Source organism: Mustelus asterias, chromosome 2, assembly GCF_964213995.1.
Source record: "Mustelus asterias chromosome 2, sMusAst1.hap1.1, whole genome shotgun sequence".
NCBI classification, from domain to species: domain Eukaryota; kingdom Metazoa; phylum Chordata; class Chondrichthyes; order Carcharhiniformes; family Triakidae; genus Mustelus; species Mustelus asterias.
In genome coordinates this window covers 73932778-73946867 of record NC_135802.1, presented here as the reverse complement: position 1 = coordinate 73946867, position 14090 = coordinate 73932778, and the positions used below count along the sequence as shown (strand labels likewise).

Here is a 14090-nt window from a genome sequence, read left to right as displayed (position 1 = left end):
GTTATTTTGTAAATTGAGTTTGTGTCTTTATATGCCCTGTTTGTGAACTGAAATCCCACTCACCTGATGAAGGAGCAGCGCTCCGAAAGCTAGTGGCTTTTGCTACCAAATAAACATGTTGGACTTTAACCTGGTATTGTGAGACTTCTTGCTGTGTTTACCCCAGTCCAACGCCGGCATCTCCACATCCGGATCTAATCCAAACAGACCAAAGATCGTTGCTTCGATCTCTAGGCTCTGCTTCGTTAATTGACCTCAATTAAAGTTGATAGTTCAGGAGGGTGTAGTGTATAGCAGTATGGTTAAAAACCCTATATTCGGAGAAAACTTAAGGATTAGAATCATATAGAACGGAAACCATTCAACCCATCATGCCAGATTGTTCTTTTGCCATTAGAAACAATTTCTCCTCATTTATGTTATCAAAGCACTTCACGATTTTGAAAGCCCCCTCTTAACCTTCTCTGCTGTAAGGAGAACAACCTCCGCTTTTCCAGTCTTTGCCACTTAATTGAAGTGTCTCATGATTGGTACCATTCTAGTAAATTCCTTCTGCACCCTTCCCACGGGCTTGACCTCCTCCCTGAAGTGAGGTGCCTAGAGGTGAACACTGTTTTAATCACTCCACCATCTGCTGCCTGAGCCCAAATCTTTGAAATTCCCACCTAGGAAACACCTTGAAGACGTTTTACTGTGTTAAATGTGCAATATAAATGCAAATTGTTATATGCCAACTGAGGCCTCATCCATATTTTTATAAAGGGTTTACGTAACTTATACTCTTCCTCTATTAATCAAGCCAATGATCCCACATGCTTTTTAACAACTTCTCACTTGTTGTACTACCTTCAAAGATTTGTGTATGTACACCTTCAGTATTTCTATTCCCGCACTCCTTTGATGTTTCATTTGGTTATTATTGCTTCCTGTCATTCTTCTTATCAAAATATATTACTTCACACTTCATTGTATTAGATTTCATTTGTCATATGTGTGCCTATTTGACTAGTGTATGTTCTCCTGAAATCTCTTACTATCCTCATTGTTTACTATACTTCTGAATGTTGTCATCTTCAAACTTTGAAATTATGCCCTGTATCCCAAAGTCCAGGTAATTAACGTGTGTCAGAGAGAACAGTGATCCTAATACTGATTCTTGGAACACCACTATATATTTCTGTCAGCCTGAAAAATAGCTATTAACCACTTCTCCCTGCTTTTTGTCCTTCAGCCAATTTTGTATCCCTTGGCCTTTAAATTTTTTAAGAAGGTTTTTTTTGGTATTTTATCAAACACCTCTTAAAAGTCTATAGCGACAATATCAACCACATTATCCTCATCAATCTTTGCCGTTAATTAACTGTACTGCAGTGAGGGAATTTGTGTTAATGGGAAAACTGGTTGGAGAATGCAAGGAGGTGGAATCTTCCCTGAAGATTATGACCAAGACCAAATGTGTCATCAGAGCAGGGTTCAGAGACTGGCTTGATCCTGAGAAGCATGTATTAAAATAGGTCCTTGAAAATCATCTCAATGGTTACATTGTTACCAGAAATACAATTGAAAGACCTTGATTCCAAAAGTACTAGTTTCCAGCGATTCTTCATCAGACAACAGCGAAATCCCATTATGTCACATCGGTGACATGGATGAAACGCCCATGAATTTCTGTATGCCCAGCAGCCAGACTGGAGTGGAAAGATTTGGAAACAGCTCAACTGAAAACCACAGGACATGAGAAGACAAGATTCATGGTGGTCCTTGACTGCATGGCCAATGGAACAAAATTAACGCCTAGGGTAATTTTCAAACATAAAACCATGCCGGAAATAATGTTCCTTGAAGGGGTTTTTGTGCACGCCCATGACAACATTTGGATGAATGGGGATGGAGTAAAGCTGTAGATAAACTGGAAGAGGCACCCTGGTGACCTACGCAAGGAATGCAGCACATGAATACAGGAAAGGTCCAGATCCCATATATCCAATGAGATCAACAGGTGTCTGAAAAGAAATAACACTCACATTGCAGTTAAACCAGGGGTCTAACATCCCTAGTTCAACCATTTGGGTGTCTCTCTCAACAGGGCATTCAAGGATATGTTCACACCAAATGGAGTTGGTGTTTGGTTGACAGAGGAAAAACAGTGGAAATATGCATGATGCCCTTCTTGATGTTTTGTGCTTTTGTCATCAAATCATGGGGTGCTGTTAATGCACGAACTGTCAGGAGATCATTGAAAAATGCGGAATTTCCAATTCAGTGGTTGGAGAGGAAGACAATTTGTTGCGGAGAGATGATTCTGAAACTGAAAACATCAAATTTCCCAAAAGTGGGACCTTAGGTGATGCCATAGCCAAAGTGACTCGATGAATTTGATTAACTCTTTGCGTCAGAAGCTGAAAGCAATGAATTTGACTGTTTTTAAAAATGGTTTGATTGTAGTTGAAGGTAAGCTTGTAGAATTAATTCACTCAATAAAACATGTCGCAATGATTTAATTCGAATTGCTGATATTTTCTCCACATTTCAAAACGGCAACCACCTACACCAGCACTGGTGGTTCACATTTTATACTCGCCAGATGAGTTGATCCCTGTTCTTGGAGGGATTTTTCAAGGCTTCAGTGGTTGTCTTATACACTCTAAAACTCGGTAATTCTTTACGCTAGTTTTCTAGCTTTCCTTTGAAGAAGTAATATGCTGTAGATAAAGAGGAACCAGTGGATGTACTTAGATTTCCAGAGGCATTTAATAAGGTGCCACATTAAAGGTTATTGCAGAAAATAAAAGTTCATGCTATAGGGTGTAACATATTGGCATAGATAGAAGATTCGCTAGCTAACAGGAAAAAGAGTTGCATGAGTAGGTGCATTGAACCAAACAGGCACCAGAGTGTGGCAACTAGGGGAATTTCATTGCAGGGTTAATGTAAACCTTACTTGTGACTAATTTAAAAAAATTAAAGTCATTTTCTGTTTGGTAAGATGTAAAAATGGTATGGTGCACGGATCGGTGCTGGGGCCTCAACTTCTTACAATTTATATAAATTGAATGCTAGGTTTGGTGATGACACAAAGATAGGAGAATAAGTTGTGAACATGGCATAAGGAGGCTATAAATAGGTTAAGTGGGCAAAGATCTGGAAAACGGAATCTAATGTGGGCAAATGTGAAATTATTCATTTTGGCGCAAGAAGAATGAAAAATCACTATCTAAATGGTGAGAGATTGCAAAACTCTTGAGATGTAGAGGTATGTGTTGTGTCCTAGTGCATGAAACTCAAAAGGTTAGTGTGTAGGTACAGCAAGTGGTTAGGAAAGCAAATAGAATCTTTTAAATCATTTAATGCAAGGGGAATTGATTTCAAACGTAGGGGGGATATGCTTCCGTTATACAGGGCATTGATGAGACTACACTTGGATCACTGTACAATAACGGTCTCTTTATTTAAGGAAAGAAAGAAATGCATTAGAAGCAGTTCAGAGAACGTTTACTTGTCTATTACCAGGAATGGGAGAGCAGTCTTAGGAGGAAATGTTGGACAGGTTAGGCTTGTATCCACTGAAGTTTAGAAGAGTAAGCGGTAACTTGATTGAAACACACAAGATCCTCAGACATCTTTGCAATGTTAATATGCAGAGGATGCTTCCTCTTATTGGAAAATTCTAGAATTAGGGGTCACTGTTTAAAAATAAGGGGTCATCCATTTAAGGCAAAAATACTTTCTCCGAGAATCAGGAGTCTTTGGAACTCTTCCTCAAAAAGTGATGAATGCAGAATCTTTGAATGTTTTTAAGGCAGAAGTAGATAGATTATTGATGAGCAAGACGGTTGAAAGGTTTTCGGGGGTAGGTGGGAATGTGGAGTTGAGGTTACAATCCGATCAATCATGATCTTATTGAATAGCAGAACAGGCGCGAGGGGCTGAGTGGCCTACTCATTTGTATGTTCTAAAATTATGTTGCACTTCTAGGTGTTTTAGTAATTGTGGTACAGGAGAACAGTGAATTAGCACTTTAAGGTGTGATTTGTTTTAACTATATAGTAAATTGTGAATTGTTATTTAGAATCTTGGTCTGGTTCCATTTCCTGATTAGCAAATTCTTTTTTTTGTTAAATAGTGTTAACCGTTGTAGTAATGCACCATCTGCTACATGTGCACATACTTCTAACACCCTATAGCATGAGACTCTTTTAATCCTCATCTATTTAAGAAGCAATTATTTCTTGAATTCTGTTAGTGTACTGTTAATTTTATTGTGCTTTTATGTTATAATGAGGGTCACTAACGATGTAGTGCCAAATTTCCTACTTTAACACTGACAATGCACTCGATAACTTAAGACTGACAACCGTAAAGGCACAGCTGTTGCCAGGATCAGCTGACACAGGCGGATGTGGAGTTTCTGAGCCTGGAGAGAGAGAGTCTCATTAGCAATTTCTGCAGCTGGGAATTTCTCTTTACAATGATTTGATTTCTTGTTTTACCAATCTGCCTGCACAGACCTGAATTTGCTGCTTGCTGTATCTCACTAGGTCAGAGCACAAGCTGAGCTTTGTCACCCACAAACCCCTCTCCTCCTGTCGTTTCTTCCCTCAGTACAGCCACTACCTACATTCAGTTTCCAAGGAGTAAAATCTGGCCATGACTCCATCGCCACAGTCTTCTCAGTCTGAGAGGCCTCCACTAGAAAGTGGCATTTCTCACCCACTTCTTGCACTCCACCAGCTACCTAATGGTCTGTTACTCACTCTGCCACATCCTCAATGGCATTATCAGTTGTTCCACTTTAAAATGTCGGAACTGGTGCTTGGAGGGAAGAAGCAAAATGCTTTAGGCAGTAAGTTGGATGTTGTTAGGGCCAGGGAGCATTAGGCAGGAGTTTGATGTAGGAATTCCTGAGTGGACTTGAGTCTGAATGCTCTCTCTCTCTCTCTCTCATCATCATCATTGTTTGCAGGGATATTCTGGTGTGTCTGTTCTTGCTTCTCCTCTGCCCCTTTTTGATGTGGTGGATCTACAGGAAAGAAGGATGGAACTTGAGAATGGATAAAATTGTACCCCTGGGACTAAGGAATCAGAAAAGACAGTTCAAGCTTTTATCTATGAGATGCTTTACAGGGTACCAGGATGCATTGATGGGGTCTAGTCATTAACCTGGTGCCAGAAAAGTGCTCCTGAGCTGCTCTTCTCTTAAAATAAGCAGTAGGTCTGCCAGTGGGGCTGCTTTTTGCAACTTGTGAGGTGATTAGGCATTCCCTGTCTGGTGGCTTCCCTCCAGTGGGAATTCTGCATCCATTTCCCTGGCAAATATTTGAGGGGATGGATAGCAGTTGAATATGTGACAAGTAGCAAGAAAGAGATGCAAAGGTATCAACCTGTTAAAGTGGAGGAAGGGGCTTTTGTGTTGTGCGCACCAGTAATTACCATTCGCAAAAATGAACAGCCATAGTGAGTTAGAGCTCCCTTTAATCAGAATGCTTTGTGAAGTAATTTGTACAAGTGTTTCACTTTAGAGAATGAAGAGTTACTGGTGAATAAGGAAGAGAAAGTTTGGGCTGTATCATTTTGCCAGTCCTGATTAGGTAATTGAACTTCTTGGGCAATGGTCTGCAAACCTCAGGCTGAGAGACTTAGCTGTCAAAGATAATGTCATATCTTCCCCACCAATCTTTATCTACTAATGAATCAGTAAAATTAAGGCATTGTCTTGTGTGTCTTTACCATGTCCTTTTGCCTCATTTGACAGAGTAGCAGCTGCAGTAGACAGTTATGGAAGTATCAGAAAAGGATTGCTGAAGCAAGCAATGAAGTTAGCTGGGAGTTGTGAGCAAAGCATTTTCTTCCATCCTAATTTCCAGGCCCTCCATCAGAAATAGCAGCAGGAGTCAGTCAAACAGTCTGTCAAGCCTACTCCGCCATCCACTATGATTATAGCTGATCTTGGGTTTCAACTTCATTTTCCTGCCTGCTCAGCATAACCCTTGATTTCCTTGGAGACAAAAATTCCATCTATTTCATCCTTAAATATATCCAGTGATTGCAAATCCTTGACTAAATGTAGTAGAGAATTCCAAAGATCCACAACCCTTTGAATGAAGAAATGTCTCTTCTCTCAGCCCTAACTGGCCCCTTATGCTGAAACTGTGCCCCCTTGTTCTAGATTGCCCAATCGTGGGGAGATGGTGGTGCAGTGGTGATGCCACTAGATTAGTGATCCAGAGACCCAGGATAATGGGCCATGGATTCAAATTCCCCCATGGAGCTGGTGGATTTTAAATTCAATGAATAAATCTGGAATTGAGAGCTAGTCTATGTAATGGTGACTATGACAGCTATCATCAATTTTTGTTTAAAAAACCCATCTGGTTCACCATGTCCTTGAGGGAAGGAAATCTGCCATCCTCATCCTGCCAGCCTACATGTGATTTCAGACACAAAGTAATGTAACTGACCCTTAACTGCACTCTGAAAGGGCAATTAGGGATCCACAACAAATATTGGCCTGTCCGTGATGCTGACATCCCATGAAAGAATAAAAAGAAGCCAGTATCTACCTTGTCAAGCCTCTCAGAATCTTGAATGTTTCAATGAGAGCGCCTCATTTTTCCAAACTCCAGAGAACATCAGCTCAATTTATTCGGCCTCTCATCATCAGATAACCTTTTCCTCCCAGGGACCAATCTAATGAACCTTTATATCAAATGCAATGCAAGTATAGCCTTCCTTTAAATATGAAGATCGAAACTGCACATACTATTCTTGGTGTGGTCTCAACAAAACCATGCACAATTGTAGCAAGACTTCTTTATTCCTGTACTCCAATCCCCAAAATGATTGGCACTTTACAACTGCACAATGCTTTGGTTTGAGACACTTCTAGCCATGACCAGCTTTCAAACAAAAACAATAAAACTAAGTGTTCTGAAGTGTTAAGAACCAGCATGCCAGTTAATCCCTCTAGAATCGATTTATTAAAATCCTGTTGTCTACCCCTGTCCAGTGAGATGCAACAATATCTGAACTGTACTGACTGCCAATCTTTTGCCATGATGTTCTAATAAACTTAATTAATATGTCAAGAGTTTCAAATATCCATCAAGATATTTCTTGAAAAGTGACCAGAGATCATTGTGCTCTGAACATACTGCTCTGTAGAAGAATTTTAAATTACCTTGCTTTTCACAATGCACAGATTTTATGTGGTATTCCAACCACAACTGAAGAATGGAAAATATTTGTCCCGAGATTGTTTGTGCAATTCTGGAATATGTCAGGGTCAGCATTTCATCTTTACCTTTGTGATTTGCTTGTGAACTACAGGTAGGGACAAGACACATGGTGGGTTTGTGTAGTTTGATCATTAAATGGTTCTGCACACTGGCACAATACCACAGAGATGGGATGCAGTTTGATACCTGTTCTGCTGAGTCCCTGATCTGTCTTGTGTTTCTGTGGACAGGTGAAAAAGCAGGAAGTCAAACCTAAGCTACTCTCTTGCACCTGTTGAAGGTTGGCCCAGAGCAACACTGCTGCAGTTACTTATCTGTTCAGTCACAATTGTGTGCAGGATTTATATTCTCAAACAAAAAAAGTGTCACCGTTTTTGAGGGAATTTATGCTCAAATTCTTGATCGTTTTGTAGTTTTGGTCATTTCACAAAATAAATGCCTTTTTTGACTTTGGAATTTGCACTGAATTGGATTGTAAAACTATATCCTTACACTGCCTTTAAGATCATACACCTATATCAGTTGAACAATCCAGAATGTGGCTGTTGTATTTTACAGCGCAGCAAGCGAAACATCATTGGATTTTTTGAACAGAGAGAATCCGACAATTACAGGGCCTTTGAAAAAGTGTCCAATATTTTACGGGATGATTGCGTCTTTCTGGCTGCATTTGGGTAAGAGTGAACTAAATTTGTTTTAATTTAATAAGGTTTTTTTGGAGTGGGAATTGATGATACAAAGATTTTATTAATTTCCCGGTACTGTGCAATATTCCTGGTATTCGAGGCCAGGCAAGTGATCTGCTCAGAGGACTCTGCTAGAGTTGCTCTATAACTTGCTGCTAAGAGTGCATGAGAACAGCTTAGCAGAAGTATTTTCTGACTCTTTCTTTGAAACCCCACCCACGTCCCACTCTTTGCTCTCTGCATCTTTGTGGAGAAAAAGCCTACTACAGCCGCATGACTGAGATTTCAATCTTGATTTGTGCTTTATGTTGGCAATGCACATCCTACAGCTTTGATACAGTGCTTTAAGATCCAGGGTGCTGAGGTTTTTGGTATTTTAGCTTGCTTATAGAGGATATAAGAGATGTATGATTTCACAACACACACTGACTGGATAAATTCTTCTCTCAAATTATTTAAATTTTAGTCAGCTGTGTTGTGTGAAATTCCAAATATTTTGTCATGAAAAATTATTCAGACAAAAATAAATGATAGAAGTTGGTGTGAACAATGTCGCTTTGACCATATCCGATTTAAAGAGAACATGCAGTTGAATGCACAAGTTTATTTGCACTGGGATTAATAGAAGATGTATAGTTTCAGGTTTTGGATAAATAATGATTCAAAAAAAAAATTACATCTCTTCAAACTAATCTGCTTCTTACAGGGACCCAGTGGGATTGATGACAACTAATAATACTCTCTTCCAGAACTGATAATTAAGTGTTGTGTGCAGCTGTTGTATACTTATCAAGAACAAAAATCAGACTGTGTTTTTGTCAGGAAAATAACTTGCTTAATATGTAATTGTGTACTGTGCAATGTGGATTTACTTAGGAATTGCTACAGCATATGTCATACAACAATGCCTAAGGGATCATGCTCTCTCAGGCATGGTATGAAAGATGCTGAGGAATTATTAAAAACATTTCATATTCTCCCCAGGTTCAGTCAGTAGAACAGGTGGTCTTCTGTTCAACACTGCCATTTATTTGTATTGGGTACATTTTAGAAACTTCCCGATGCTATTACTATAGGTAATATTTTGTAAGTGGAAACAATATTCCAGAAAGAATTCTCACAGATTATACTTCAGGATTATCCCTGAACAAACAGCACACCCTTAAGTAAAATATATGATCTCTATTTGGCTATACACTTAGTTATTCTCACTGTCAACCTGCATAACTGGCACTGCTGCCTCCCAGCACCAGGGACCCAGGTTCGATTCCCAGCTTGGGTCACTGTCTGTGTGGAGTCTGCACGTTCTCAATGTGTCTGCGTATGTTTCCTCCGGGTGTTCTGGTTTTCTCCCACAGTCCGAAAGACGTGCTGGTTAGGTGGATTGGCCATGCTAAATTCTCCCTCTGTGTACCCGAACAGGTGCTGGAGTGTGATAACTAGGGGACTTTCACAGTAACTTCATTGCAGCGTTAATGTAAGCCTACTTGTGACTAATAAATAAACTTTTTTAACTAGACTCTGGTTGCACTGGTTTGGAAGGTGCTACTGTGGCTGGAAATGTGTACAGCACTTTGGGACTGCTAGGCACACACTCCATGTTTCAACTTGGTGCAGGTCAACTGACCTCTAAATGGCTAGAACCTAGACAAGTCACACATTAAATGTTCTACGCAAAGAAGTGTCACATTGTAGAAGGCTTAGCTATAGCTCCGAATCATTCCTCTCCTCAAGTGTATCCTGTTTAAAATCTCAGATTTTAACGTGAGTTTAATGTTATCATTTTACCTTTTTGAAATAATCCTCTTTATGATCATCTGCTTCAGATTGCTTAAATGCACTAAGGACTGATAAGGTTAGAAAGTTGGGGAGATTATTCTGTTTCTTAGAACTGGAAGTTTATTCTATAGCTGCATCTGATTAAAGGCATTTAGAGAAATTCCGACAACTGTCATTTGCATTTTTATAATGTAGTATAATATAAGAAGCTTGCTAAGAGGTGGGAATTATGAATGATATTTAAAGGAGATGGAAAGGGAGAGAGATTTAAGGGTGAACTTCCAGAACTTAGAGGAAGACAGCTAAAGGCATAGCTGCCAATGGTGGGACAAAAAGAGATGGGATCCACAAGAAAGGAATAGTGTGCTTGAGAGGGATCGTAGCATTGGAGAGATTGTGTAGATTGAAATAGGCAAGGATAGATTTGAACAACGTTGAGAATTTGAGCTTATTTCTAACAGGGAAAAAAATGATCAGGCTGGGGCTCATTCCTCTCAAAGGGAAGAAGGAAAGATGACCTGATCGAAGTCTTCAAGATTATAAAGGATTTGATAGTATACATGCAGAGAAGATTATTTCATGGCTGAATTTTGCACATCAACCACACTTGCCTGCTAACACTTTCCTTTTGATCTACATATCCCTTGGTGCCCAAAACTACATCAGTCTCCGTCTTGGATATGCCTCATCGATTGACCATCTACAGCTTTCTGGTGCAGAAAATTCACAACCCTTTGAATAAAGAAATGTCTTCTATCTCAATCCAAAAATAGCTTACTCCTTATCCTGAGGTTATGCCCTTGGTTCCAGCCAGAGGACTTGAAGAATACACTCGTGGATTTATATAAAGATGTGAGGCATGAGGCTCATTTGGTGTGTAAACCCCAATGTGAACCTATTGGACCAAATGGCATGTTTCTGTGCTATAGATACAATGTAATAATACAAGTGTCTCCCAATTACATTAAATGACAAGCAAATAATACAACCTATTTCCTAAGCTGAAGGTGATTGGTCTCAACTCCTATAGACTGCCTGATCGACTGTAGACCTCCACCCACCCTCAAGATTCTAACAATCACTGGCTACTAGCCCTAAAATTACACCAAATAAACCAGTCTAACTATACACATTGTTGATGACCATAACCTTCTATTAACCTCCTGTTCTCTGCAAAGTCCTGGTCCTTGCAATTGCAATCACAGTATGTTCCCAAACAATGCAAGCTCATTTAGTACATCAAAAGCCAGCTCCTCACGAGGACATTTTAACTCGCTTTATGATTTTGATGGGAAAACGGTCAACTTTATTACAGCCCGTTCAAACTTGTAAATTCAAAGGAATACAAGCCAGGTTTATGCAAACTGGCCTTCTAATTTAAGCCTCTAAATGCTGGTATTATTATTTTGAATCTCCACTGTGTTCTGTCTGTTTAGGAACTGTCTTTGTTCACAAATACAGAACTCTGCCTAAAGTTAAGCAATCCAAAATATTAAACCATCTGATTAAAATGTTCTAGAATTCTCTGTGAAGCACTTTGGAGTATTTTTCTACTTAAAAGGTGTTTTGCTGCCAAGATACAGGCTGAATTTTTTTTTAAGTTTAGTTTATCAGTGTCACAAGTAGGCTTACATTAATTAACACGGCAATGAAGTTACTGTGAAAATCCCCTAGTCGCCACACTCCGGCGCCTGTTCAGGTACACTGAGGGAGGAAACCAGAGCACCTGGAAGAAACACATGCAGACACGGGGAGAATGTGCAGACTCCACACAGACTGGGAATCGAACCCGGGTCCCTGGCACTGTGAGGCAGCAGTGCTAATCACTGTGCCACTGTGCCGAGGTAGAGCAATTAACTAGAATAACAATAGGTAAGGAAGTAATATTGAAAATGCTATTGGACCTTGGTATCAAAAATGTATTAGACCCTGGGGAGTGCTAAGGGAAGTCAGAAAGGAAGGAACAGAGGGCTGTGATTATCTTTGGGATATTCTTATTTGTGGCTGGCTGCCAATGTAACAACTCAATTCAATAAGTGATAATGCAGTTATCTATGGATTAGTCAGTCTAAGCTAGTAGCAATAAGCTTCTAGATGCCATAAAACAGAATAAAATTAATACAGAAGAACGTAAGAAATAGGAGCTGGGTTAGGCCATTTGGCCCTTTAAACCTTCTCCACCATTTAGCAGCCTGCTTGGACGGATGTAAAAGATCACCTGGCATTATTTCGAAGAACAGCAGGGCAGTTAGCCCTCAACCAACATCTCAAAAACAATTATCCAGCCATTATCACATCACTGTTTGCTGAGTGCATATTGACTGCCATGTTTCTTTCATTACAACAGTAACTACATTTCAAAAAGTGCTTAATTGGCTGTAAAGTGCTTTGAGATGTCCGGTGGGTGTGAAAAGCACTATATAATCCAAATCTGTCTTTTTTTCTCTACAATACCTAGAAAGGCATTAATTAAGGGTAGCCAACATGCTTTGTAAAAAGTAAGTCATATCTGACCAATATGGAAGAACTCTTTGAGAAGTAATTATGCGCTAAATTAGTAAAACTCCGCAGAAAGCTGAGCAGCCCATATACTTCTGGATTCCGATGCAGAATTCTGAGAGGACAAGGTGATGAAATTGTAAAAGAAATAGGATAAAACTCTAGGCTTTCTAAATTAGGACATTGAGGCAATGCTAAGCTAAACCACCACAATCATTGGTCAAACTGTTAAGTTATGGCCACATCACTTTGAGAAGAATCTCAAGATCTTGAGACTTCCTAAAATGATGCAAGAAATTGAGACTGAGTTATGAGGAGCGATTACAATAATTATACGTTATAACACTGAAGGGTAAGATAATTAATAGAGGTGATCAAAATTAACAAAATTTGTTGAGGTAAATCAAGAAAAATAGTTGCCATTGGTTGAGTTGATAACTCCGAGGGCTCAAATTGAACATTGTGAAAATAATGAGGCAGTTAGGAAACATGTTTTCATCCAGAGGGCTGTTAGGATGTGAAATGATTTGGGAAACATATAAGTATCTGGAAAAGAAAAATATAAAATGAAATAGGGAAAGGGTGAGAGAATGGAAGTAAGTGAATAACTTACTTTGGGTGATGGGGTAAATGGCCTGCTTTCATGCTGTAAAATTTATGAATAGGAAAAGTGACATTTTTTGAGGCTGTCACATTAAATGGTGGGTTACTCATGATATCTCTTCAGTATTTCTCTCTCTCTGCCCACTGATTGTTTTGACATGAGTTAATATTTCTCAAATATATTTAGAACCAAAACCACATACGATGACTAAATGTTATTTTGTGAGCGATGCTCTATTTCAAGTTCAATACTTACAGGTTCAGTTCATGCTTGCACAATGTATTGACGAACAGATCAAAATGAATCGCATGCTGTGTCCTGTGATTCAGCAAAAACAATGCTAATTTCATTTGCAATCCATTCGTCTGCCAGTACTTTTGTTCCATTAAATCATGACTGTCTATGACCACTTGTAGTCAAGCAGAGATATATTGCACATTGGCTTGCAATGGATAATTCTATTTTAGAATAGTTATGTTGTTGCTGAATAATTTAGCAGCACAGCATTGAAACTAATGTGAGTGTGTATTCATTTTATTTTCCTTTGTAGGAATGTGGCAAAACCGGAGAGATATAGTGGTGATAACGTAATTTACAAACCACTTGGGGTAGGTTCAAAGTCCCTCTTGTCAGTAATTTCTCAAACTACTTGGCCTACTGTTTGCTGCTTAGAATTCTTAACTAGTTTTGCTTAATAGCCTAGCAATCATTCAGTAACATTAAGTCTTGTAGTACTATGAAACTGTTGCATGCTTCAAGATGCCACTTTATTTGGTGCTAACTTTACGTGTATGTGTTTTACCCTATTCCTTAGGAGAATAGTCCTGACATGGTGTATTTGGGTTCATTAACCAACTTTGACCTGACGTTTGCCTGGACTCAAGATAAGTGTGTTCCACTGGTTAGGGAAATTACTTTTGAAAATGGAGAGGTAAGCATGAGTTTAATCTACAAACATAATGTACTTTAAAGGACTTGTACTAATACTGTAAACATTTTCTTAGAGTCCATTGCTTAACCCACAGCAATCAGCAATTCTGAGTCAATTTTACACCTTAAATGATCGCAATTTGAGTACAAAACATCCACATAAAGCACTGAAAATATTGCTAAATTATATTTGACAATTGATCTTAGTATGTTTTTTCAATTTTCAGCCATACTCTTCTGGCTTCTCTTATAAAGCCACTCTGTTTAAGCGGATATTTAAGTGGGTTACTTTCGCAATTGTATCAGTGTAGCTCTAACATGCCACAATGTCATATAAGCGTAGCCTGGGTTGACTTC

The 14090-nt window shown here is 39.1% G+C and overlaps 1 protein-coding gene across 1 annotated transcript in view; it reads left to right on the top strand.

The window, feature by feature from the left end:
- erp44 (endoplasmic reticulum protein 44) overlaps positions 1-14090 on the top strand; it is a 97812-nt gene that overhangs the window by 59243 nt on the left and 24479 nt on the right. Inside the window, exons 6-8 of the mRNA XM_078237328.1 lie at positions 7794-7909; positions 13354-13411; positions 13618-13734. Of these exons, the coding sequence (XP_078093454.1) occupies positions 7794-7909; positions 13354-13411; positions 13618-13734 (291 nt within the window). The remainder of the gene's footprint in view (positions 1-7793; positions 7910-13353; positions 13412-13617; positions 13735-14090) is intronic.